Source organism: Rattus norvegicus, chromosome 18, assembly GCF_021556685.1.
Source record: "Rattus norvegicus strain SHRSP/BbbUtx chromosome 18, alternate assembly SHRSP_T2T, whole genome shotgun sequence".
Taxonomy (NCBI): Eukaryota; Metazoa; Chordata; class Mammalia; order Rodentia; family Muridae; genus Rattus; species Rattus norvegicus.
Genome location: NC_141551.1, coordinates 30,134,609 through 30,161,708, shown reverse-complemented (window position 1 = coordinate 30,161,708; position 27,100 = coordinate 30,134,609). Strand labels below are relative to the sequence as shown.

At 53.1% G+C, this 27,100-nt stretch overlaps 1 protein-coding gene across 9 annotated transcripts in view; it reads left to right on the top strand.

Moving 5' to 3' along the window:
* The first annotated feature begins 5,739 nt into the window (after window positions 1-5,739).
* The window catches only part of Pcdh1 (protocadherin 1), a 32,284-nt gene continuing 10,923 nt past the window's right edge, over window positions 5,740-27,100 (top strand). Inside the window, exons 1-5 of one of the 9 annotated variants that reach the window (XM_087592867.1) lie at window positions 5,740-5,921; window positions 14,290-15,152; window positions 18,218-20,413; window positions 25,479-25,698; window positions 26,637-26,675. In XM_087592867.1, the coding sequence (XP_087448993.1) occupies window positions 14,316-15,152; window positions 18,218-20,413; window positions 25,479-25,698; window positions 26,637-26,662 (3,279 nt within the window). In that variant the 5' untranslated portion in view covers window positions 5,740-5,921; window positions 14,290-14,315 and the 3' untranslated portion in view covers window positions 26,663-26,675. 9 annotated transcript variants of the gene reach the window in all.

Genomic DNA, 27,100 nt, shown 5'->3' with positions numbered 1-27,100 from the left:
ACCCTTTAGAGTCAAAGGTCAGCCTATGCTTCTCACTTCCCTTAGTGCCTTAAACACCCCAAAGTCTAGAGGGGTCCTCAAAAGTCATGGTCCTGAAAAAGGGATTAAGAGAAGAGATGGGGTGCCTTCCCCTACTGAGGACCATATTAAAGCTTCTTCTTCAACAACAGAAAGAAAAACAATTTGAAACTTAATCATCTCCCAGAATTATGATCCCTCCCCTCAGCGGGGAGCACATTAACAGAACTGAGAAATGATAATTCAGCAGCCCCCCACCCAGCAGGGATGGAAAGAGGAGGGGAAGGAGGAGAGAGGGAGGAAAGCAGGCACAGACAGAAAGATGGGGGAGGGGAGGCAAGGCCTGAGCTCGGAGGGTCTTTTTCCTGCTCCGGTCTGAAACAGGGTTTGGGGGAGCAGTCTAGTAACACTCAATTCTTCGAATGTGCTCAGATTGAGTAGAGGGTATGTTGCTTCCCAAGTCAGTTCTAAGTACCGAGGGATCCCCACACCCAAAGCATCCAAGCCAACCTAGGAGAGATGTAGTCTGCGGTCTTAGCTTAGTCTAGGAAGACCTCCTGAGCTACCAGGGCTTGCTCTGGGCGCCCTTGTCTAATGGCACCTAAGCGAATTAGCAGCCTTTCAAACCTGAAATGCTGGACAGCTCCCGACTTGTGCACTGATTTCCCCGAGTACAGAGAGGTGGGGCCAGACTCCTCCCGCCCCTTCTCTGACACTGCAGTAGTTCCCACCCTCAAGGGATGCGCGAAGGCTTCTGGGAACTACTGGGGACCCAACTTGGGGTCACGAAAGGGTCCGGACTGAGATCTGGTGGGGACCTTGAGACTGGAGCTACCCTGCCCCCCCCGCGGGGGGTGGAGTGGGGGTGGTACGGGCAACTTCTCCAGACGCATTCCTTCCGAGTCCAGACCCCCTCAGTCCCCATACAACATCCCCCTCCCGCGGGGGTGGGGGTGGGGGACAATGGTGCCTTCAGCCCCCAGACATGAATGGGGCCTTTGAGAGCTGCACGCCATGGGGTCAGCAGAGGCCACCGGGTCCCCCCGGGCGGCCCAGCCTTCTGATTCCGGGAGTCACTAGGGTAGAGAGGGTGAGGAGCTGTTGGGGGAGCGAAGGTGTCCCATGGTTCCTGGATTAGACAGGTCCTGGGAAGAAAGTCATTCTTAATCAGGGAGTTTCTGGTAAACAAGGACTTTAAAGAGGTAAAGGGGGATTCCCCTTTCTCTATGCCTGGAGAAGACAGTTTCTGTGGTCCCATTTCAGGAGGCAGCAAGGCAAACTACATACAAGTAGAATCTAGCAGGCATTTCCCACCCCTTCTCTCCCCTCCCAAATCAAGGTACCACTCTAGATGGAGCAGAACCCCATCTTCTCTCAGTTCCCATCCTTCATCTGGGCTGCCCTTGAGGCTTGGTCCCTCTTTCCTTCTGTCTCCCCTCCCACTCCTGCACTGCACAACCTACCAGGTTTCTATGGAAACGGGCTAGGAAGGCTCTGCCAGGAGGCCAAGGCCACCACTGCTCTTGAAGGGAGGGGAGAAAAGAAATTGAAAGTGCAGATCGGGAGACAAGTTCTAACCGTTCCCAGAGGGAATGCAGATGTGTGAGGAGTGAGGCTTTCTGGGGAGGAGGTGGGGGGAACGGGAACAGACAGAGATGTAACTGAATGATTGAGGGGTTCCTTCTTATTCCCCCAGTTCCCAGTGCTCCAGACATTTAGACAAGCTTCCTCAGAGGGAACATTAATGGGCAATAAAGGAAGGGAGGCCCATAATACCAGGAGTTCTGACCCTTCCTCTCTTGCATGAGGCTCTCTTCCTTTTAGAACATGCCAATCTGAGGGGACATCTCCAGGGAGCTACGAAATGGGAGAGGAAATAAGAGTAGACTGAGAATATCTGGAATGTTCACGAGCCTCCTCCCCCAGGCAGGCCATGGTAGAGACCCAGGACTGCCAGGTTCTTTTATGGCCTCCTAACTGACTCAGGCAACTTGCTGAGGAGGTGGGGGTGGGAGGGCTAGTTTGGAGGAAGCAGTTTTCTCTCCTCAGTCCATCCCATCAGGATGAGAGTGGAAAGGAAAAGGGAGATGGCCAAGGGGAGCTAGGAGCAGAAGAGGAGGAATAATTCTAAGACTGGCGAGGGGAGAGGTAGGCAAGGGGAGGGGTGGGATAGGGGAGGGGTAGGTCGAGGTTCTTAGAACTTTCTCCTCATGAAAAATTTGTCTCTTGACCATGGACTACTGAAAAAAAAAATCTCAGAGTCCTAGGAAAGTATGCTGTAAGATCTCTTGGGAAGCAGGCTCCCAGGTTACCAGAAGATTCATAAAGCTTCTCTAGAGAAGAGGGGGAGTGGAAGGGCTCCTCTGGGAACCCAGGATTTCCAGGATTTACCTATCAACTCTTCCTTGGCCGTAGCCCCATGTATAGCCATCCTGGTGTTTGCTTATTTTGGTTATTTTTTGATCAGATATTTTGGCACTATGCACACTGCCTCCTGTTGCCATGGCAGCCATGACAGGGGCTGAGGCACCGTGAGAAAAATACCAAAATTAATGAGTGAGCGAAAGTGCAGTGGGGAGAAAAACAAGGTTAAAAAAAGAGTTAAAACAGTAATGAAAACAGGCTTCTGGGCTCCACAGCAGAGCAGCTGCTGAGGCCTCCCCAGAACAGCTGGAACAGGCCGACCCTAGGGTCCTGGCATCTCCCAGACCTCTGGACAGGACTCACCTGCCCTCTCCTGCCCAGCCCATCACAGACCCAGCAATAGCCACGGGAGAACCATTCCGAGCAGATCAGTTCCCATCTTCAGTAGCGAGCTGTATCCCAGAACAGCAACTCAGGGAACACCTTCCCATCTCCTAGGCAACAGAGTCTTAGCTACAGCCCCCACACAACAGTGGTCCAGCTATATTACCAAGAAATGGCGTCCTAGCTACACGGGAGCTTTAGCTGCAGTTGTAACAGCATCCCCGTGAAAGCCTTGCACACAAGAACAGTCCAGCCTCAATCCCAGGCAATAGCATCCTAGCCAATCCTCAATATGCTGTCATCAACGGCTATAGCTTCAGGACCAATAGCATGCTAGCTACAATCCTATATACAACAGTAGCTCTGCTCTCATCCTAGGTAACAGCCTGCTTCTCAGGTACAGGCTCCTAGCAACAGCTCTTTATCTCCTTTAAGACCTACACAGTAGATTCAGCAACAGCCCTAACTACATCAAATTAATACAGAACTGCTCAGCTATATCCAGTCTCAAGTGTACCAGCCACACATCTTCAGCTTCCAGAACAATGGTTTTCAGTTATAGCACTCTTTCAATGCGCGCGCGCGCGCGCGCGCGCACACACACACACACACACACACACACACACACACACACAACTTCACAATAGGTTCTTGGGTCATCTGATCAACTGGCGACAGTCTAGGCACACTAGCATCACAGCAACCTGAGTCAACAGCCTTTCTATTAGTTTTAGGTTCTACTGCATCCCAGTCCTCTAAGCTACAGCCCATCCCAGGTAAACACACACCAGCCAGCATTGCAGCCATTTTCATACCCAGCATCACCCAGGCTCCATTCTCTGGACACAGTCCCAGATGGACTCTCAGTCACTGTCAGTTTGAGGAGCCTCCCCCAATGCTTCACTTGCCAACCGGTCCTCCTCCCAGTTTGGTACAGAGCCAAGAGCCTGGCTTCTCTTCTTCAGATGCTACCCCCTCTACTCCCCGACTATCCTCCTCGAAGTCTCAGCTCTCTTGCCTGCCTTCCTGGGGCGGGGTGTGGGGGTGTGGAGCAAGCCCCAATACTCATACCTACATTGTCCCAACCCAGGTCCCCACAGAGACAGCCTGGCAGCTGGAGTAGGAAGGGATACAGCAAGGAAGAATAATAAGCATACCCTACTATTGCTGCCTTGGCCCAGTTCTATTCCAACCAGTTGGTGCAGGATTTTGGGTTGATGGTGGTGGAGCAGGGAGGATGGAGGGGAACATCTGGGAGATTAGCATTTCCTGTCCAGCTCTGCGGCTGCTGGTCCTGCTCAGCCCTGAGCAAAGGAGGAGAACAGAGGAGCCTTTGAATGGCTCCCAGCAAGCAGCCTGGGAGGGTTTGCTGCAGTGGGCAACAGGCACATGCTGGGGGCAGGGAAGCTGGGGCAGCTCCTCTGTGGAAGATTTCCTCTCTCCGGCCCACTGATTTGCTTTTTGGTACTGTGTTCAGTGGTGAGGCAGTGTGAGCTTTGCAAGAAGCAGGGAGAAGCCACTTAAAGGACAGGCCCTTTCTGCATCTCCTGTTGAGCGCCCCAATTGGGTTCCTGGGGCTGAGGGGGAGCAGAAGGTCCAGATCAGAAAGTGGGTGAGTGGGGGTGGGGGTGCACTGGAAGATCTCTGACAGTTCTCCGTTTCTCCTTCAGCAAGTTACAGATCTCACTCGTACCTTGAAGAATATCCCATATAAAAAGGCCCAGAGGCTAGGAAGAGGAGAAAGCAAAAGAAAGAAACAGAGATAGAAGAAAGGTGGAGATGGGAAAATGAGGGAGGGACAGGGGTGTGGGTGTGCAGAGGTAATGGCAGAGACCTAGAGAACAATCGTCTCACACGCAGACACTTTCCGTACACAGAACCTGGCCTTGCTACAGCTAACCTTCCTCATTCGTCTGACCTGAAACATGGAGCCTTGGCTTATAAAGCGGAACTAGGCAGGAGGTCCTACTGAATTGGGGCACTTGGCAGCCTGGGTACCAAAACCTGAGCGAGAGGGAGTGCCCACGCTGCTCAAGCACCTCAAGATGGCGCCAGAGAGCCAGAGCTGAGCGCAAGAAACCAAGTATTGGAGTGTGAGACACTGCCTGTGACACGGTGTGTGACTCGCCGAGTGTGTGGCAGGGAGCTTGTGGCACGGTGAGGGCGTGTGACACAGTCGTGACACTGAGCGGCTTCACGGGGTAGATATCCATTTGACTATATGAAGTGTGTTAAGTCACTGCCTGAAGCGCGTGGCAGAAGCTCTACACTGCCCAGAGGGCAGGTGATCAGGGGACTTCAACAGACTGACATTAGGAGCGTCATTTCATCCTCGCACTTGATTTTCTTCCTAGTCCTCACTGTAGAGCTCCAAGATCCCATCCCCTAGTCCTTTCCACAGTTCCTTTTACAATCTCACCCATATTACAGCTCCGGCCGGAGGGGGATGGGCGGACTTCCCCGGGGCGCAAAGAGAAGGGAGGGCCACTCGGGAGAGCAGACTCCGGAGTCTGAGTGGGAAGAGGGTGGGCCTGGAGGGGCAGCTCCGCTGAGAAGATGCTGGAAAGGAAAGAACCAGAAGAGACATTTCCCGTGCTTTGACTTCCCGGGCGGCAGAGTAGGGGACAGGTGTTTAAGGCAGGAGAGAGCAATTCCGAAGGGTCCTAGATGGATCCAGGCTTGGGTGGGATGAGTATAAGGTGAAGAGCGGCAAAGGAAGCCAGTGCAGTCGGCCTTAGGCAAGTGGCCAGGTTGGGGGGGAGGGCGTAAGAGGGGGGGTGCTGTTTTGGGGGCGCGGTGGTCAGGGTCCCCTCCCAGCGGGACCAGAGCGATCCGGGCTCCACCTCTCGGCCGAAAGGGGGGTGGCGGGAGGAGGGCGGGCAGGCCGGGAGGGAGGGGGAGGGAGGGGGCGGGCCGGCTGTGCGCTCCGCTCTCTGCTGGCTCCGCCGCCGTCGCCGCCGCCGCTGCCGCCTCACACACTAGCGGAGCGGGAGCGCGGTGAGGACGCGAAGCCGCCGGGCTGCTACGCCCACAGCCAGCCGGAGCCGGAGCCTGAACCGCAGCGCCAGCCCCAGCCGTGCAGAGCCGCAGCCCGCGCCGGGGCCGGCGGCGGCTCACGGACAGCGGGGCGGGCGACCGGTGCTGCCCCGAGGCGGGTAAGGAGCTGGCGGCGGCGGCTCGGGGCCCAGAGCGGCCATGGCCGGCGGGAGCTGAGGGAGGGGCGCTCGGTGGAGCGAGGAGACCGGGGCCCAGTCGATGCCCAGCTCACCCGGACTGAGGCGGAGGCCGCTGGGACACCGAGTGGGGGGTTGCGGCCGGGGCTCCCTAGCCTCCAAGGTCCACTGCAAGAAGCGGAGAGAAGGGAGGGGGTGCCGAGTTGGACCCCGGCCCCGGCGTCCGCACTCGGGCGCGCTCCAAGCCGCGGGGATGAGAGACTCCTGGAGCGCGCGGAATGGAGAAGGTTTCGGGGAAGCGCAAGGCCCTCAGCTCAGCCGGGGGCTGCCGGAGGACTAGGGAAGCTAGGAACATTATCCACGACACACACTTGTTGGGCGATTTGCTCAGCTCACTCAGGCGCTTCCAGCTCGTCGCGGACACCTGGAAGAGCCACATCACAGACACATACACACATACATTGATCCGTACATATGTGAGCACAGACATACCTCCCGCACACCAGCGCCCACTGGGGCACAGTCACCAGCTCAGAATCTGCTTCAGCGCCTGCACGATCAGCAGCGGGGACACACAACCCGTGGCCATAGATAGCTACAGCACAATCGGGTATGATATTGAGCAATGCCGGACACACAAACACAACCTCGTGCCTTCCTGTACGAATATAACTGCCTTGGTTCGCCAGATGAACGCTGAACCTAGTTCCCTACACATACCGCTGAAGGAACACACCCTAACACAAATGGGTGCCCACTCCTTGGCCAGGATATAGGTATACAGCACAGGTCTTGCTTGCCCCTCTACTGCACCCACACATACACAACCCAGTGTCTCATAACACGCTTAGATAGCACACTCCTTAGCAGAGAGGTACCTACAGCAGCGCCTCACAAGCAGAATTCACTGCTTCAAGCATCTTAACACTGGTTGTCACACACACCTTACACCAACAGTGTCACATTACACTCTGCAGCGCGCGCGCACACGCACACACACACACATATACACACGCGCGCGCACACACACACACACCACACCACACTCCACTCTCCCTGGCCAGATTCCCTCGGGAGAAGCCTCCAGGCTCTCCTAGAGAGCACCCAGAGCCCTGTCACCTCAATCGGGACTTTGTTATTGTAAATATCGGCACAACCGGAGCCCCCGGGCCGGCCAGACCGGCTTCTCGGCGACACCTCCCCCCCACTTCCACTCCGGGGCCTGACCAGCTGGGTATTCCGGGAACAAGCTGAACCTGACAGGCCGCGCCGTGCCGCCACCCTGGAGCTGTGTGGCCCTAGATCCCTTTGCACAATACTAGAGGTGTTTGAAACCTTTTTCGGGCCGTTTAGCTGCTTTCTCCGAGCTACCTGGGTCCCTAGCACACCTAGGTCCCGCACACCTGCGTGCCCCTCTACTGGGGCCCGGTCGCAGGCCAGTTCGGTGTACCGACAAAGCCTCGGGGCCAGAATGGAGACCGCAGCATGCGCAGAAGAAAAACTGGTAGGCGAATAGGACTCTCGTTCCTTCCTCCGGCCACTCTCCGGTAGTTGAGGCTTCTAGCCTCAGTTTCCCCAACAGTGAGGGTAACTATTCCTTCAGCAGGAAAAACGAGTGACGCTGAGGCCATCGAGGACTGAGTGCAGGGCAAGTACCCCGTTTCTGCCGCCTTGAGAGGATCGGTTTTATGAGAATGTCCCCGCCCGGCCAGGCTCGCGGCTTTGTGATTCCGGCGCCGGCTTCCTCCCTGCCCCCCTCCCGGCGCCCGCTGCGCTGCTCCCGCCGGCGCCGGCTTGTGGGGGACCTAGGCGGAGGCCGGAGATGCGGGAGAGGAGGGATTCCCCGCGGCGGTCCTGAAGGCGAGGGACGCAAGTGACCGCCTGGCCTAAGAGAGTTCTTACTATACTGCGCCTCACCTAGTCTCACCTTGGGTTCCAGGAGGCCAGGCGTCACCCTGGTGGGGGCGGGGATGGCGACCAAAGCCTTAGGAGCGGCCGCCGTCCCCCACTACACACAAACACACACGCACACATTAGGCGTCCTCTGGGAGGAGGCGCTCAGGCGTGCTTGGGTGTGTACGGAGAGCGGTCACTGACCGAGAAGGTAAGGACTAGGGCTGCTCCTGCTGGTTAAACCCAGGACTTAGAGCTGGAAGGTGCCGTGCTTCTTCCAGCACCTGCTCTCGGTCGCCTGGACTTGTACAACCCAGAAGGTATTTGTGGCAGCCTTAGAGGTCTAATGTGTGAGAGCGCCTGGGTGCTACTTGCTTGAGTAGGGGCTCCGCGGCGGTGTTGGAACCTGTAATAACCAGACTAGGGTAGAGGACGCGTTCCAGGAGAGAATCTATGAAACCTCTGAAAGGACGAAAAACAGGGATGGGGGAACAGGCCGGGGCTCTGGAACAGCCTCATCTAGTCGTCTCCTTTTCTTCTCCAGTCTCTAGTTCCATATTAGAAAGCACTGGCTGGAAAGGAGTATTTCGCAGTTCTGGGTACTTCTGCAGAGAGCTGGGCAAGAGACCCTGTGTGCAATGGGGCCTGCATGGGTGGGGAGGAGCTAAGAGGGATTGGGGTTCCGGTTCTGATGTGGGGTGAGAGGTGGCCCTGGCAGGAACAAAGATAGCTGGTGTTGCAGAGATGGATTTTGTGAAACAATGTATTGAGCAGATACTGTTTCCCAGTGCCCACTGTGGGTGCAGTAGTAGAACACACATTATCTATTCTTTCATAGGCTAGCATATTCGTTCATTGATTCATTGAGCCAGAGAGCACCTACTATGTGCCCGGTGGTGGAGTGAAATGCTCTGTCACAGGGTTGGAAGACTTAAATACCGAATCCGTCTTGCAGTGTATCTGATCTCATTTAGTTCTCCCAAATAACTTCAAGAGGCAGATTTTTTTAAAATGTATTACATTTATTTATCTAGTTTGTCTGTGTGCACACATACATTTGGAGGTCAGAAAATGACTTTCAGTGGTCAGTTTTCTCCTTCTACTCTGTAGGTCTCGTGAATTAAACTGCCGTCATTAAAAGGGCTTGGGGACAAGCCCTTTTATCCACTGAGCCATCCTGCTTGCCCAAGAGGCAGGATCTCCCTCCCCCCCCCACAACACCCCATTTTATAATATGGAAATAAGGACACACAACTGGGAAGTGTTGGGGTGAGGGTTTGAACTCAGCAATCTGGTTCAAGAATGCAGGTGCCTGGAAGCCTGCAGAGGCTAATAGCTGGTTCTGGAAGATAGGGAAGAAGAACAGTACTGCTCGCTGTGGGAAGCCCCTGAGCAGCTCCACCCCATGCAGCTCGCCTTGCTTACCCTCCCGCCCAGGCTCTCAGATGGTCCCTTTGTACTTTGGTGTTTTGAGCTCGCAGTACCAGAGACTGTTGTGTAATGGTGCTGGAGCAGGTGTGGGGGTCAGGGGCTTCAGAGCTGACCTACTCACTGAACAGAGAAAGCTCTTCACATCCAGCAAGAACTGAACCTTGGTCCCAAAGTGGTGTGGAAATGAAGGTTCCAAGTGAACCCTCATCTGTCCTCATACCTCATGTGTCTCAGATGTTGACATAAGATGGGGTTTCCTTCTACCTTTCAGGACTCTTGTCCCCTTGTCCCTCACTCCCACACTTCTGATGGTTTTTTGGTCTCCTCGATCCTGATTCCTTTCTCTACTTAGGGCCTGTCTTGTCAGTGTCTTGGGCACCTCTGTCACTAGGTGGAGAGGCACCCTCGCCTAGGAAGGCAGCTCAGGCAGATAAGGTACTAATCGCTTCAAAGGCCACCGCCTGAGACTAATGACTCCCTACACTAACCGCCTGGGACAAAGTTCAGTAGTGTTGGGGGTAGGGATGTGGAAAGGCCTCTTTACTGCTTCTCCCAGCCCTTCCTGGCAGGCCACATGACTCTACAACTGCTAGTGGCTGGGAGCTTGGGTTCCTTCCTGGTCAGGCCAGGTTGGCAAGCCAGGGTTGAGTGAGCGGTAATCAATGTAGGGAATGCCATACTTCAGCTTTAGCTTTCTGTCGAGTCTTTCCAGATGCAGTCTTTAAGATGGGAAGAGATGTTCTTTCATAGATCTCGTCCTTTCATACCATTTTCGACCTAGAGTGTTTAACATAGTTTTGTGTCTGGATGGCGCATGGTGGGCACTCCATTTGAATAGAGGAAGGGTTCACCATAGTTGAGGGGTTTTGGGGGGCTAGGGGGTGTGTGAGAGACCAATGACCAGGACTGTACTGACAGGTCTGATAAGATGGGCAGATGGACAGCCTCAGAACAGGGTGATGAAAGAGGAGCTCAGGAGACAGAGGCAGAGGCAGATGAATCTCTGAGTTAGGGATAGCCTGATCTACAGATTGAGTTCCAGGACAACCAGGGCTACACAGAGAAACCTTATCTTGAAAAACAGAAAAAAAAGATTTGGAGACGTGCTATAATAATAAATAATATCAATTTCAAATGACTGAGAGAATTCACTAAAATGTTTAGCAGTGCACCAGTAGAACCTTAATTTGTTGGTGGTGACGGATGTGATGATCTATAGTTTGCATAGCTAAGGCTGTTTTTCAACTAGTGTCTCTCACCGTTGTTTTCCCAGACCTTTGTATTACAATTGCCTAGGGGTTCTCCAGATCCCACCTTCCAATCAAAATTCCTAAGGGTAGGGCCAGATAATCCTTATTTTGGAAGAATTCCCCAAGTACTTCAAGGACCTAAACCCTCCTTAACCCTTGTCCCCATTCTGGGCAACCCTCTCTTTCCACTCCATCCCCAGAACTTCCTTAGAGTGTGCCTTACCCAGTGAAAAGCCTCACTGGAGGCAAAGTAAGGTCTTAAAAGGGAAGTGGGCCTGGGAGGACTGAAGGTTTTGTGAGGGTTGCGATTCCAAGATAGGAAGAGAGCTTCAAGTGAGAGACATGGTGCTTAGCTATCAAGTTGGCCAAAAATCAAATCACCTGGCTTTGTCAGACCACTGACCCTTCAATTTGCCCCCAGATTTTGTGAACAGACATGTTCCTAGAAAAATCTTGCTTGATGATGTTGTGTAGTTCTCCAAGGCAATGTGGCCTCCGAAACACAAACTCTTCTTGATCAGGGGGTAGGGAACATAAAAGAGGAAGGTTTTAGACAGTCCTCTGGAGATACATTGAAAGATCGTGATATTCCTCCGTCTTTAAAGAGAGTGAACCGTGGCTGAGAAGAGGCATGAACACTTCTTGTCTGGTGAAGGTCTCACAGGTTCAGAAAGGGGTTTACATTTGTGGAAAGCTCCCCAAGGAAGGCAAGGTGCTTGAGTTGTGTAGGGAATCTGTACATTTGGTGAAGGTTTGCTGAACATTTACTACAGAGTTGACTCTGAATGGAGATTTGCATTTTAATCCCAATAGATTCCTAGGGAATTGGCAAGTAGGCAAGTGAGAGAGCTGTTGACCAAGGCCATCGAGATCTAAATCCAGGCAACTAAAATAATCCTCACTACGCAAGAATGGTTTACTTCAGGCCTACTGTGTGTCAGGTCCAATGATAGATGACACAGTAAACAATTAGATGGTTATAATTGTAATCTCAGCTCTCAAGAGACATCAGTTTAAGGCCAGCCTAGACTGCATGTCCTGAATTCCAGGAAAGCCTGGGTTACAGTGTATGAGACCCTGCCTCAGGAGATGCTCTCCCCTCATAGTCCTGTAGGAAAGATTAACATTCGCCAATTTTCCAAATAATCCAGTAACTACAAATGTGCTAAGTGCTTTGAAAGGAAAGACCATTTGTTGAGTGTTTACGTTGTTACAAACATTTAGCCCACATGAATTCAAACCCACTGGGAAATATATGGTATCGTCTCCATTTGACAGAAGGAAAAAACTGAGGCTTTGAATTGTTTGCTCCAGGAAGTAGGCATCTGGGGCTGAAGTCACACACCCAGCTGGAGTTGAAGTCACACCCCAAGTTCTCTGTCTTACATGTGCCAAATGGGTACACAGAGGTAACCCAGCAAACTGACAGTAACTGAGCTAGAACCGGTGTTACAGCAGATGGCCCAACTTCAGTGCTGTGCTCCAGTGTTCAGGACACAGCCTGGCACATTTTAAGTGACCACTATGGTTTGCTGAGTAGGCGCGTGAGAACCTAGCATATACCTAGTTTTACCAAGCACCGAGGCAGTGAGAGCGCGGGATGAGTGAGTCTGTGAACTCTTGCCCTTTGGAAGGAATGTCTGGTGTCTTCCTGGGGAGACAGAAAACACAAGAATAGGTGCCCAATACTGTAGCTGAACAAACAGGGCCGGGCGGTGTCCAGGGCAGCCCAGTGATTCATTGCCTTAGGATCGGAATAGACAATAAGTGGCTGTGAGTTGGAGGAGGAGAGGTCACTGTGGGGTGGAGAGGCTTAGGAAGGCATTGTAGGGTTGCAGGAGGAGGCAGAACCTGTCTTCAGTGGGGTGGGCATGAACAGTGTCAGGCCTGGGATAGAAATTAGAGGGGAGGGGACAAATGGAACATGAGGCCTCCTCCCTCCCTACAGAAATGCTAGGCAAAGACTTGGGATTTGAATAGAGGAAGGGTTCACCATGGTTGAGGGCTTTTTTGGGGGAGTGGGGGTGTGTGACAGACCAATGACCGGGACTGTACTGACAGGTCTGATAACATGGGCAGATGGACAGCCTCAGAACAGGGTGATGAAAGAGAAGCTATTGTAATGGTGGTGCAACTTGTAGGCTAGAGCGTTCACAGCACAGCCCTTCCTGGAAGGCTCTGAGGGTGGCAGAGGAGGGTGTGACATACACTGGACTAGTTAGCGGCGGGGAAGGAGAAGGTTCTGGATGTCTGCAGGGGTAAGGGTCAAGCTGGAGCTAAAGCGAGGTGTGACACTGCACATCTGTAATCCCAGCATTCCGAAAGCCGAGTCAGGAGTTCAAGGATAGCCTAGGATACCTAGTGAGACTGTCTAAAAAAAGACAAGGTCTGAGCATGTGGCTCAGTGGTAGACCATTTGTCGAGCATGCGCAGTACCCTGTGCTCAATTCTCAGTGCTGGGGGAAAAAATAAAATAAACCAGGAGGCAGATGATCATCTGGAGAGCAGAGGGGGTGGACCAGGGAGGCTCTGATGGTGTCATTGAAGCTCTGGCCCAGTTAGGCCTGCTGAGCACTCTGTTGCTGAGGACGGACTAGGGCAGCTCCCAATGCCAATTTGAGGGTCAGTCACTCCTAACCCCAATCTTGACCTCCATACCTTCCACACACCTGCCCATTGGCAGCAGGCAGCAACGAGTGCTGGGAACTCTCCGTGTGTGTGTGTGTGTGTGTGTGTGTGTGTGTGTGTGTGTGTGTGTGTGTGAGAGAGAGAGAGAGAGAGAGAGAGAGAGAGAGAGAGAGAGAGAGAGAGAGACATTTGTGGGGAAGTCAGGGAGGACTAACACCTATTCAACTGTCGTATTTTCTTTTTTAACAATTCTTTTTATTATATTTATTTGTGGTGGGGGAGTGCATGTCACAGAAAACATTTGGGGGAGGGGTCAGAGGATAATTTACAGGAGCCAGTTCTCTCCTGATGTGGGTCCTAGGGACTGAACACAGGTCTTCAGACTTGGTAGCAGGTACCATTACCACTGGAGTCTCACCATCTCCCTGGCCCTGCTGCTAGCCATTTTCACAAGATATTGGCATTCCATTGTGGACTTGGGGGGACACTGGGTATTGTGGATGCTTTTTGTCAAAAACGGAGAATTTGGGATATAATACCTCATACACAAGAAAGAGAGATGCAATAATCTTCCTCAGCCACCATGGGTGGGAAGTACGAACAAGTAGTCAGGGGCTAGGCTTCCAGTGAGGGTGCTGGGGGGCTGTCTCTCAGGGTCCTGGGTGTCTGAGAGGTGAATGTTGCTGCTTTTGTACTACAGATGTGGGGTGGAGTGCCCCAACCGGAGATGTCCCAGGCCTAACCCTTCCACTTGCTTTTGCTCCTTGTCTCAGTATCAGGGTAATTACCATGGGTGACTAAGGCAAGATGCTGGTGAGAAGGAGGCGTTGTGCAAAGCTGAGAGCTGAAAGCGGATGGGGGGCGGTACCCAGGGAACGTCAGCTGGGTAAAGGCGTGCCATGGGCAGGAGCTGCTGTAGACCTGCCTGTCGCGTTATCAGCTTCTCCAGCTGGTTCATACACAGCTGCTGCACCCCACTGTGGGTGAGGCACTGGGCTCTGGAATTACAGTTCTGGGCTAGGATTGACTCTCCTTATGGGAGAATGGTGTATCGGTCCGAGAGGGAGAGTGGGGGGTGGCTCTGGCAGCCTGCGGAGTCAGTCTCTTCCTCGTAGCTGATGGTCTCTCTACTTTGTGTCCTCTTGTAGTTCTCCTGATTCTGGAGCCTGCCAGGATGGGGCCTCTGAGGCCCAGCCCAGGGCCTGGGGGGCAGCGGTTGCTGCTGCCCCCCTTACTGCTGGCACTGCTGCTCCTATTGGCTCCATCTGCCAGCCATACCACCCAGGTAGTATACAAGGTGCCAGAGGAACAGCCGCCCAACACACTCATTGGGAGCCTTGCCGCTGACTACGGTTTGCCAGACGTGGGTCATCTGTACAAACTAGAGGTAGGTGCTCCATATCTTCGAGTGGATGGCAAGACTGGAGACATTTTCACCACAGAGACCTCCATTGATCGAGAGGGGCTTCGTGAATGCCAGAACCAGATCTCCGGGAGTCCCTGTATCCTGGAGTTTGAGGTGTCAATCACGGACCTTGTGCAGAACGGCAGCCCCCGACTGCTAGAGGGCCAGATAGAGGTGCAAGACATCAATGACAACACGCCGAACTTTGCCTCACCAGTCATCACCCTGGCTATCCCGGAGAACACCAACATCGGCTCACTCTTCCCCATCCCACTGGCCACAGACCGTGACGCTGGCCCCAATGGCGTAGCATCCTATGAGCTGCAGGCTGGGCCTGAGGCCCAGGAGCTATTTGGACTGCAGGTGGCTGAGGACCAGGAGGAGAAGCAGCCACAGCTCATTGTCATGGGCAACCTGGACCGCGAACGGTGGGACTCCTACGACCTCACCATCAAGGTACAGGATGGTGGCAGTCCTCCACGTGCCAGCAGCGCCCTGCTTCGTGTCACTGTGCTTGATACAAATGACAACGCTCCCAAGTTTGAACGGCCAACCTACGAAGCCGAGCTGTCTGAGAACAGTCCCATTGGCCACTCGGTCATCCAGGTGAGAGGCCCACTCCATTTACCTGTCGGGGTGAGCCACCTTTAGAGATGGGATTCCCCAAAGGCAGGTAGAAGGTTCCTTTGCTTTGGGAAAAAACAAAACAGAACGCTGTGGGGCTTGCCTTTCCTTCTCCCCAGCCCCAGCCAAAGCAGAATTTCTCACCAGCTTCCTCTCCTCCACTTCAACAAGTGGTATTTTGTTCCACTGTCAAGCTAGGTAGATGACAGTGACAGAGCATTTCAAGAGCCTCATACCTCCCATCAGTCACAACTTAGGGGAACTTCTGGGAAGTGAAATTTGCTCCAAGCTCAGGGAGTGCTTTCTCCTTAGCTCAGACTGGATCACGGAGCGGAGTGCATCTTTGACCCAGTAGATCCTCTCCTGAGAGTAGCCATCCTCCTATCCAGTGGCAGGTCCCCTTTTGCTTCAGCTGAAGGTACCTCATGGTGCCCCTGCCCAACAAAGTCCTGAGATTGTGTCAGCCAGGAGGCTCCTTACTTTTAACAAATCTCATAGACTGTTTGTACACTTGCCTCCTTCCCCAGCAATGGGGTGTCATTGGTATGTGGTGTTTAAGATGGTTAGAAGGGCCAGTAACACTCTGAAAGTTCTCAGCACCCTTCTTCATGGGAACTGCCCCAGGGGTTGGGCAGCAGCTCGGTGGGGCTGCGGCCTGGGAGGGAGCAGAGAAGCAGCGTCCCTGCAGACAGGTGGGTGTATCTCCCGCTGTCATCTCAGCCCTTGGCCTCCTGCCAGCCCCGTCTTCTTTCTCCTTCCCCATGGGCTGAAGCTATCTCTGTCCATGAAGTGAGCAAACCAAAGAGAGTTCAGCCGGCCTGGACACCGTTACCCAACCCGAGAGACCCTTCATTCTGGGTGCAGGAGCCAAAGTGAGTGGGTGGCAGTTTTTATCTTTTTTAGAGGATGGTGGACGAGAATATAGAAACGAGGCTGAGAAAGGATAGATAGTCAGAATGGTGATTAATAATAGCTTAGGAGCCAGGCGCTGTTCTAAATGCACTATGTGTATTATATAATCTAATCCCTATAGTACAAGGTAAGTGAGCATTATCCCCATTTTATAGACAGGAAGCTGAGCCCATGGAGATTTCTAAACATGTCTGAGGTCAGAGCCCACCTTAACCCATGCCCAATAGTCTGTCCTATAACCTCTCTGTGAGATGACACAGGAAGTAGAGTCTTTGAGGTTGGCAGTACTGAGGGGTGGATAGGCAGTGGAAAGAGGCAGAGTTAGAATGCAGCCAGAGTGGAAAGTTAGGGGTCACAGACAAGCAAAGGAGGGGGAAGAAGGTAGCTAAGAACTGAGGTGACAAGTCTAGAGACAGGGAGGCCAAGGGAGAGCTGTCCATTACTGCCAGGAACTGCCTACCCAGTGGGCTTGGGTAGGGAAAAAGCTGGAGGTTTGCCTTCAAAGGTGGCTCGCACCTTCAATCCCAGCACGTGGGAGGCAGAGGCAGGAGGATCTCTGAGTTTGAGGCCAGCCTGCTCTACAGAGTGAGTTCCAGGACAGCCAGAGCCACAGAGAGAAACCCTGTTTGGGGTTTGGGAAGGTTCAGAGGGACACCAGGGTGGCTGGGAGCCCTTGACCAGGAGCCTCCTCTGAAGAAAAGCCTTGACAGGAATGGAGGGAGTTCCCTTCCTAAGGAGAAGGACAGAAGTCCAACACTCGCACGAGGGCCTCTGGGTATAGTGCTCAGTACTGTAATTGGATCTCTTAAAAACAGATGCCTGGGTAAATAAATGAATGGAGGATTGACAGATCAAAAGAAAAGAGGAATTACTTAAGATCACACCATGGTCTAGGAAGTATTAGGTATTTCTTTATTATCCCATTTAACCTTCATCATAATCTTATGAAACGTGTTCTATTATTCTTCCCCATTATATATATTTGTAGAGTGAGGCTTGGGAAGATTAAATAATTGGCTCAAAGCCATGTAATTAATTGGAAAGTAATAGAGCTGGGATTTGAACTCAAGGCTTTCATTTTGCTCCTTAGAGGCTCTGCCAAGTTATGCTTACTCTTCCTTCGCACCCTCTCCCCCTGACACACACACACACACACACACACACACACACACACACACACACACACACATTCATTGCATTCTGCATTCTGTTTGGATGTCAATACTCAACTCCTCACCGGTGGTACCTCATGGCCATTCCCACCTGGCTGCTGTTGCCCCATCACCACCCATGTTTGTATAGACTTGGTCCCAGTGCAGGGCGGCATTGGTGTGGGAGGGTGTGCCCACTGCAAAGGGACAAGCAGTTCATTGTTTGGTGCTGGAAGCCCAGCCCGCTGCCAGCAGGCTCTGTGGCCTGCACCAACCCCTCCCTTCTGGCCTCAGGCTCAGGCCGGATTCCTCCACTGGTGCCTTGCCAGCAGCAGACAACAGTTAAGGAGCTGCAGAAACAGGTTTCCCCAGTTTGACAGCAGTGGCTGGGTTGGGCCTGCTGGGCTCTTTCTGACCCGTATCTCTACCTGGCTGCTTTCAATAGAAATCCCCTCACCTGGGGCCTGTAGCTGTGCATGGGGGGTCTTCATCGATGCACTCACACACATGAACAAACACACCTTCTGGAACTCAAATAAACTCTCACAGCTTACGGTCACATGCCTGTGTGTATGTATGTATGTCACGTGCCTGCATACAAGGTATGCACATAAGTCCATGGGTGCTCTCCATCTCCACTGCTCAAACCCTTATCCTTTCTGTGGGGGAGGGACAGTTCATTTATCTGAAGTGCTTGTGAGCTCCTCACCTCTGTGCTTCTTAGGTGGACTGTTCAAATGAAGAGTAGAATATAATTCTGCCCAGCCCTGGTGATACAGCGTCACTAAGAAGGATTTGCAAGCTGCATCTGGGCTCTTAAGGAAAATAGGTTACCAGTGTCTACCGTAGTGCAAGCCTAGGGGAAGGACTGTACTGAGTGCCGCTTATGGAAAGGGTGCTAAGTTCGCATCACTGATGTGCTTGTGGGGAGGACATTAGCAGCACGTGCACCTTAGCTTACTGACCCGGCCCTATTTCCCGTAGGTGAAAGCTAATGACTCGGACCAAGGTGCCAATGCGGAGATTGACTACACGTTCCACCAGGCACCCGAGGTTGTCAGGCGTCTTTTGCGACTAGACAGAAACACTGGACTTATCACCGTCCAGGGCCCTGTAGATCGTGAGGATCTAAGCACTCTGCGTTTCTCAGTGCTCGCCAAGGACCGAGGTGCCAACCCCAAGAGTGCCCGTGCCCAGGTAGTTGTGACTGTGAAAGACATGAATGACAATGCCCCGACCATTGAGATCCGAGGCATAGGGCTGGTGACTCATCAAGATGGGATGGCTAACATATCAGAGGATGTGGCAGAGGAGACCGCGGTGGCCTTGGTACAGGTGTCTGATCGAGATGAGGGAGAGAATGCAGCTGTCACCTGTGTAGTAGCAGGTGATGTGCCCTTCCAGCTACGCCAGGCCAGCGAGACAGGCAGCGACAGCAAGAAAAAGTATTTCCTGCAGACCACCACCCCTCTCGACTATGAGAAAGTCAAAGACTACACCATTGAGATCGTGGCGGTGGACTCCGGCAACCCTCCGCTCTCTAGCACCAACTCCCTCAGGGTGCAGGTGGTAGACGTCAATGACAATGCCCCCGTCTTCACCCAGAGCATCACTGAAGTTGCCTTCCCAGAAAACAACAAGCCTGGTGAAGTGGTAGCCGAGGTCACGGCCAGCGACGCCGACTCTGGCTCTAACGCAGAGCTGGTGTATTCTCTGGAACCTGAGCCAGCTGCCCAGGGGCTGTTCACTATCTCACCCGAGAACGGAGAGATCAGGGTAAAGACATCGCTGGATCGGGAACAGAGAGACAGCTATGAGCTGAAGGTGGTGGCAGCCGACAGGGGCAGTCCCAGCCTTCAGGGCACAGCCACGGTCCTTGTCAACGTGCTTGACTGTAATGACAATGACCCCAAATTTATGCTGAGTGGCTACAACTTCTCAGTGATGGAGAACATGCCAGCGCTGAGTCCAGTGGGTATGGTGACTGTCATCGACGGAGACAAGGGGGAGAATGCCCGGGTGCAGCTCTCAGTCGAGCAGGACAATGGTGACTTTGTTATCCAGAATGGCACAGGCACCATCTTATCCAGTTTGAGCTTTGATCGGGAACAACAGAGTACCTACACCTTCCAACTGAAGGCCGTGGATGGTGGTGTCCCACCTCGTTCGGCGTACGTCGGTGTCACCATCAATGTGTTGGATGAGAATGACAATGCGCCCTTTATCACCGCCCCCTCCAACACGTCTCACCGGCTGCTGACCCCGCAGACACGTCTCGGCGAGACAGTCAGCCAGGTGACAGCGGAGGACATTGACTCTGGTATCAATGCCGAGCTGATCTATAGCATCGCTGGCGGCAACCCTTACGGACTCTTCCAGATTGGATCACATTCAGGTGCCATCACGCTGGAGAAGGAGATTGAACGGCGCCACCACGGGTTACACCGCCTTGTGGTGAAGGTCAGCGACCGTGGCAAGCCCCCTCGCTATGGTACAGCCTTGGTCCACCTTTACGTCAACGAGACCTTAGCCAACCGCACGCTGCTAGAGACCCTCCTTGTCCATAGCCTGGACACGCCCCTGGATATTGACATTGCCGGGGATCCAGAATATGAGCGTTCCAAGCAACGTGGCAACATTCTCTTTGGTGTTGTAGCCGGCGTGGTGGCCGTCGCCTTACTCATCGCCCTGGCAGTACTCGTGCGCTACTGCCGGCAGCGGGAGGCCAAGAGTGGCTACCAGGCGGGTAAGAAGGAGACTAAGGACCTATACGCCCCCAAGCCTAGCGGCAAAGCTGCTAAGGGAAGCAAGAGCAAGGGGAAGAAAAGCAAGTCGCCGAAACCTGTGAAGCCCGTGGAGGATGAGGATGACACTGGGCTACAAAAGTCTCTCAAGTTCAACCTTATGAGTGATGCCCCCGGGGACAGTCCCCGAATCCACCTACCCCTCAACTACCCGCCCGGCAGCCCCGACTTAGGCCGCCATTACCGCTCCAATTCCCCACTGCCTTCCATCCAGCTGCAACCCCAGTCACCCTCGGCCTCCAAGAAGCACCAGGTGGTGCAGGACCTGCCGCCCGCAAACACATTTGTGGGCACTGGGGACACCACGTCCACGGGCTCCGAGCAGTACTCCGACTACAGCTATCGCACCAACCCCCCCAAATACCCCAGCAAGCAGGTAGGCCAGCCCTTTCGGCTTAGCACGCCGCAGCCCCCACCCCACCCCTACCATGGGGCCATCTGGACCGAGGTGTGGGAGTGATAGAACAGGTGTGCCTTGCCTGCTATGATCAACTCGATCATGTGGGAGCATCCTGAGCTAACTGTGGGAGGTGGGAACACTGATCTCGGGGTACTGAGGCCTCAACTAAGGACCCTTCTGCCTTGCCCGGATATGGAAGGTTAGGCTGAGTGGAAACTGATAGGGGGCTTCGATGTGTCTTCCCTGCCCCTCCCCACAAGGGGGAAGTGTATGACTTGTCAGATCCCAGTATGCCGAACCAGCTACTGGATCTTTCAGGTGGAGCTGATGGGCAGGTTTATAGGTTTGGAGACAGAAGGGCAGAGGCAGATATGGGAGAAGACGACTCCAAACCTGGGTCTCTATTAGAGATCAGCTGTATAGGTGCTTCTTTGGAGGGGACACGGAAGACCTAGAATCTGGGTGGGGACTCTGCTGGGGAGGGGGGAACCTCCCCACTTGTGCCTTCTATATGTACTGTGTATTAACTTTTTCCTCATCCCCAGGCCTCGGGGGCTGGCCCCACATCCCCTACCCCAGCCCTTTTCATGTGGCCCCACAATAAAGTTCTCTATTTTTGGAGTTTTGGTTTCTTATTTTCTTGGAACTGAGAGAAGCAGCGAGAGAGACTGAAAGTAGCTTTGTTCTCAAACCCTGCCTTGATTTCACCGTGTCTACCCTTTATCCCTCCCTGCTCCCTAGGCCTACCCATTTTATTCGAGCCCTATCTCAGCATATCATCTCCTGCCTACCCCAACACCCATTTCCATGTCTGGAGAAAGTTTCAGCCCATGTTTATGAGAGGCTGTCTCCCTCGTCTGAAAACAGTTTTTTTTTTCCCATCTGCCTACATAGAGTAACTTCTGAGAGGTACCAGAGCACCTGTGTGGGGTGGCAGTCAGCCTTCCTGCCCCAGGTGAAGCCAGAGAACCTTTTCATTACACCATCTACCTTCCCTCAGGGCAAGATCTTCCCCCAAGTCCCTTTCCCAGCCTTTATCACACAGACAACTCAGCAATTAGCTGGCCCTGCCCCTATCTCATGATCACCAGCCTGGGCTCCAGAGAGGGCTGGCCCTGGGACAGACAGGTGCTTCTCCAACACTGCAGAGACCCACTTTGTACCCTCATGCTTGGTGAGCCACTGTCATAGGATGAGGTGTCCCAGCCCTGTCTCCTGTTCAAGGCAACCTTCTTTTACCTCCTTACTGTAGCCAGGACTGCCAGCTAGCTCTCTCTCTCCCTCCGTCTCTCACTTCTTGCTCTCCTGGGTCTTCCCTGTCTCTGGTTGTGCCTGAGGGAAGTTAAGTTGTGGGTGAGGGGCCTCCTGCCTTGGGGGAGTCTCTGAGGCCAGAGGCAACTTATCTCCATGGTGACAGAAGAGGCTTGAGACACTCCCAGGAGGACCAAGGTGCCAGCTTCCTTTCTGGTTCCATCTATAAACTCCCAAAAGCCCTGGGGTACCCTCAAAGTGAAAAGACAGTGGAAGAGTTTGGAGGAGCAAAGTGTGAAGAGGTCTTTTTTTTTTTTCCTTTTCTTTTTTTTCCGGAGCTGGGGACCAAACCCAGGGCCTTGCTCTTGCTAGGCAAGTGCTCTACCGCTGAGCTAAATCCCCAACCCTGTGTGGGGAGGTCTTATCTAGTTATGACTTCTTTCTCCTGAGAAGTCAGACTCTGTCAGGTGACCTCCAGGAACTCCCAACCTTGCACTCTTTCTTCCATTTCTGCCTGGCAACTGTTGCTTCTTCCTTTCCTTCTCGTTCGCTGATCCCTTTACTCCTTCAAAGTCTAAAGGCTTGTCCCTCACTGGGCTCCAACTCAACCCTTCCATGGGACCATACCGAATGCCTCCTCCCGACATTTGAATATTACCAAACCACACTACCTGTTGTCATTGTCAGAGCATAGAAAACAAGTTTCTACTGCATGCTCTGCATGGTAACCCGGCTTTGATAGAAAATGCTTCCAAGTGAAATGTATCTTAAGTGCCAAGTAAGAAGGTCTATAAGAAAAAAAATTTTTTTGAGACTGGGTGTTATTATGTATCCTTGAATAGCCTGGAGCTTGCTGTGTAGACCTGGCTGGCCTCGAACTCAGGTCCACTGCCTTTGCCTTCTTAGTGCTGGAATTACTCATGTGCCACCACAGTCAATCATTCGATTCTGTGGAACTTGTATTACTGCTACTCTTTCCCATTTCAGGAAGCCTTGATAGGTGCAGGGTACCATGTGAATTCACTCAGCGCTCATAACTTTGTGACACGGGCCGGTTTATTATAGTTATTTCACATAAGTGAAAACCAGCCATTGATGGAGTCAGAATTTAAGCACATAGCATCAGGGAGTCTGATTTCCAGAGTCTGCCATCATCTACTGTACAATTAAAAGATGATTTCATGATTAAGTTAGCAAGAGACTAGCTATCACATTAGCCTATAAAAGGTTCTGCAAAGCCCTGTAACAAAGGGTGAACTTGTTAAACGTGTATAACTGAGTTTCCCACGTTTGTTTAACTTTCATGCCTCCTCCCACTTTTAGGATATAATATGGGGAAATAGGAATGGGCTTCTGGGAGAATAGGAACCCAGAGCCAGCTTGTCACTGATGGGTAGGATTTGGGCAGAAGGACTCCCATGCCTAGGGTCACTGTGTGCGCAGCTCTTGAAGCAGGGATAAGTATGAACAGGTTGGAAGCAAGAAGAGGGTGGAAGGGGACTATTATGGTTGGAGTGGACGGTGTAGGGGAGAGTGAACTTGGACACCTTGCTAAATGTCACTCAAGAGGGAAAGTCCCTTACATCTGTTTCCCAGAGGAACTGAAGTTTAGAAAGAGCACTTGCCCTGCTTAGCCTGTGTTAAGCCCTAGCTCAGGTCCCATTTGTATTGGGGGGGGGTGGGGGATGGGGTGAAGGGGAAGCAGTGGACCACTACTGATGGCAGGGAGGATGACGGGTGGATTGATTTGACTGAATTTAGGGAGAAAGGGCCAGTAATAGCCAAGATTAAGGTTGACAGGGAGTGAGGTTGGGAATGAGGGAGACACTCCTAGGATTCCCAGGTGGGTATCAGCTTTCTGCGTGTGGGTGACGGGGTAGTAATGAGCTCACTGCCTGTGTGAAAGACAATCGATGGGAAATAATTTCATTTCAGATGTGTTGGATCGGGAGGGTTGGTAGAGGTAGGTAGCCCATGACATGCTTAGCAAGGTCTCAGGATCCTCAGGACTGGAGACTGAGTGATTTGGAACCTGGTCTTTTAAGATTTGATAGAATCGCCCAAGCAGTTAGAGTTGGGAATAACCACCCAGCTTCTCAGTGGAAAAAAAAAAATAAAGCAAAAAAGAAACAAACAAAACCCTGGGGAAAAGCTCAAGGGACTTGCCCACACGCACGCAGGACTGAAGGATTTGATTACCAGGTTCTTCAGAGAAGGTTGCTCTGTGCCTTTGAGGACCATCCTTGAGCCCACATATCCCAATATCAGGTGGACCTTGCTCCTGTAGAAGCTGCTAGCCTCAAAGGTACAGGTCAGCTTTAGAGACCTTGTTCCTCGTTTGGGATTGAATAAGTTCTTAAAAATGTTAGGAGGTACAGTGGGCTACCTTCCTACGACTGTGCAGCTCCTTGACCTGATAGATACCACAACCCTGACCCCAAACCCCAGATATTAATAGGGGGTTTGGGGAGTGAGAGTGTGGGCTTACAAACTTGAGATCCTCTCTTTTGGGTATTTCCTTGACCTCTTATGAAAGGGCCACAAAGCTGAGACAAGGCGTTCCTATCCTGGATGATTAGTCTGTTGCCTCATCAACAGGACCTGGGCCTCGTTACTCTTCTGGCCTCCAGGGGCCCAGAATCTGTACCCTCCCCAACTCCTAATTTCTGGTTGGCAGGAAAACCAGTGGAGGTCCCAGATGGGTGGCTTGATGGCTATGCCAAGTGCCAGGCTGAGGTTGCCAGGTTCCTGGTCTGATCATTAACCCGTGGCAGGCAAACAGGGCTGACTACCAGGAAACAGCCTGTCACTATTCTGTTCTCCTAATGCCAGCACCCAGTCCACACTCCTCTGATTCCACCAAGCAGGAGGTCCTCCCTAGATCTTTTCATTTCCTAGAGGGGTCTCCACGGAGAAGAGCCTTCCCAATCCTTGATGGGTGCCGCATGTTCTACCAGGCAGAGTCTTGCCCTCCAAAGCCCCTTTCCTGACACGGAGCATTGAGAGGTTCCAATTATGTCCTCCGACACCACAGCTCTGACTTCTTACCAGGCTCCCTGTCCTCTCCCCATCTGCTCCCAAACCCAGACCTCTGTGAAGGGATTTGTAGGGGGGCTGAGGTCTCAGTAGGATGGGGCTCTTTGAGGCCTCAGCACTACAGCCTTGGTCTGAGGAACAGGATGCAAGAGGTTGGTACCTTCTGGATGGAAGCAGTGGCAAGTTTCAGAGAGGTGACACAGGTGAGGCACTCACGCCCAGAAGCTTCACGTAGATCCTTCTGCCAGAGGAGCTGTGGGGGAATTAGGAGTCCTCTGCTTTCAGGAAGCTGTTTGAGAAGCTTGAGGCCTGTGCTGTGTTTAGAGGCCAGGCTGGCATTTGGAGTTGGCTGACAGTATGCTGTTCTTCTCTTGGGCTCTACTCTTTTACTGGTGCTTCTTCTGTTCGGAATGGCAAGGGAGGCCAGGCCTGTATTGGGAAGCTGGGATAGGGCTGGAAGGGCCGTGCTGGAATGACGTAGTGCTGGGTTAGAGTTGGGATGGCCGTCTGGGGACTGTGATAACAGTGGGACCTATGTGTCTGGACTTGGCTGTACTGGGAGCTAGCCTCAAATCATGAGGCATCTCTGCTAGAGGTTGTGCTTTCTGGGGCCTGCGCTATACTAAGGGGCTGGGTCTCTTCTCGGCTGCCGCTGAGGCTGGGGAGGGTCTTATTGGGCTTCGGGACTAGTGTGGTGCTGGGCCCCATGGAGGAGGCTAGCCAGCCAGGAGTAACACTCTCTCTCCCCCCACAGTTACCTCACCGCCGTGTCACCTTCTCGGCCACCAGTCAGGCCCAGGAGCTGCAGGATCCATCACAGCACAGTTATTATGACAGTGGCCTGGAAGAGTCTGAAACGCCATCTAGCAAGTCATCCTCAGGCCCCCGACTTGGTCCCCTGGCCCTCCCGGAGGACCACTATGAGCGCACCACCCCTGACGGCAGCATAGGTGAAATGGAACACCCTGAGAACGGTGAGGAGCGTCAGCAGGCTGAGGCAGCCCAGGAATGAGCAAAGTCCAAGAGGGTGTTGATGCTTTCAAACGATCCTCCGTGTCTTGAGCTCTGTCTCTATGTACTGCAGTAGGCGCCATACTTTAAGATATGTCTACTCATTTACTCCTCACCTGAGAACTCTGTGATACTCATCACAGGTCGGTTGGGGAGACAGTCTTGGGGAAGGGTGGGGGTTTTTGCAACTTGCCCAAAGTTACACATCTGGAAAGTGATAAACCTGTAATGGATTTATATCTAAGTCTGACTCCAGGGCCTTTGGGTTCAGCAACGCCTTACACTGCCTTCCTGGCCACAGGGATCCTGGGAATGGTGACCAGGAGGTTCAGATAATGGCGAGGAAGCTGGAAGGGGGATGGTGGTCCCCAAATAAGTGAGAGGATTTGAGATGAGAGCATGATGTTCTCACAATAGCACCCAGATGCTCTGAGGAACTAGGGAAGGATAAACTCTCCCCTTTCCCCAGAAGGAGAGCGGAAGAAGGTTTGCTTAAGGAAGAGCCAGGGGAGGAAATCTGGGAGGGTGGGCCTGTCTAGGGGGGTTTGAAGGGAGGAGCTGGAGGAGAGCTGAGTGTGGGATCGGATGGTGAGGCATATTGTGAGTGTGCCGGTGCTGCACATGTGTGTGTGTGAGAAGGCAGCCGTGGCAGCCTGTGGAGGGGAATCTAAATAATCCAGCCCTTGGGATAGAAAGACTGACTTAGAGCTGTCCTTGGGTCTCAGACCTCTCTCAGTCCAAAGTCTCCCTCCTCTCACAAGATAAGGAGTCCCAGGCTTCACCCTGAGTCATAGGGCTCTGTCTAACCTCCCAGGCCCTGGGCCCAGAGCACCCTCTGCCCCCTCTCCTGCCACTCCATGCGTGACCTCATACCAGTCTCGTCCTTTTTGTGCCCGCGCAGAGCCGGCTGGCCGGAGCAGGCCCTGAGGCAGAGTGCCAGGTAGGTGGGAGCTGCTCTGGGGTCTGGGGTCTATGGGACTCGCCCCAGCACCCAGCCCCGCCCACCCAGTGCTCTGTGCCATACTGGGAGCCCCAACCCTGAACTACAGAGCTTTGGCACTTTGAGGGTTAACAACAAGAGGATCCCCTCCTCACCTTACACTGGCAGGAGGCCAAGCTAGGGTGGGTGTTGCTGGGGGAGCCCCTGCCCCAGGCAGAGCTTCTCAGTCATGTCCCTGAGGGGGGTCACCGCCTGGTGCTGTCCCTGAGTGAGGGTGGCACAGGGGCAGCTGTGACAGGAAGTGCTCACGGCCCAGCCGTTCCCATGGAGACTCTCGCTGCCCAGCAACCACACTGGCTACTGCTGATGTCAGGCGGCCAACTCCTGTTCCCGTGGGTGTTCTGGGCAGGGAGCTGGGGGCAAGG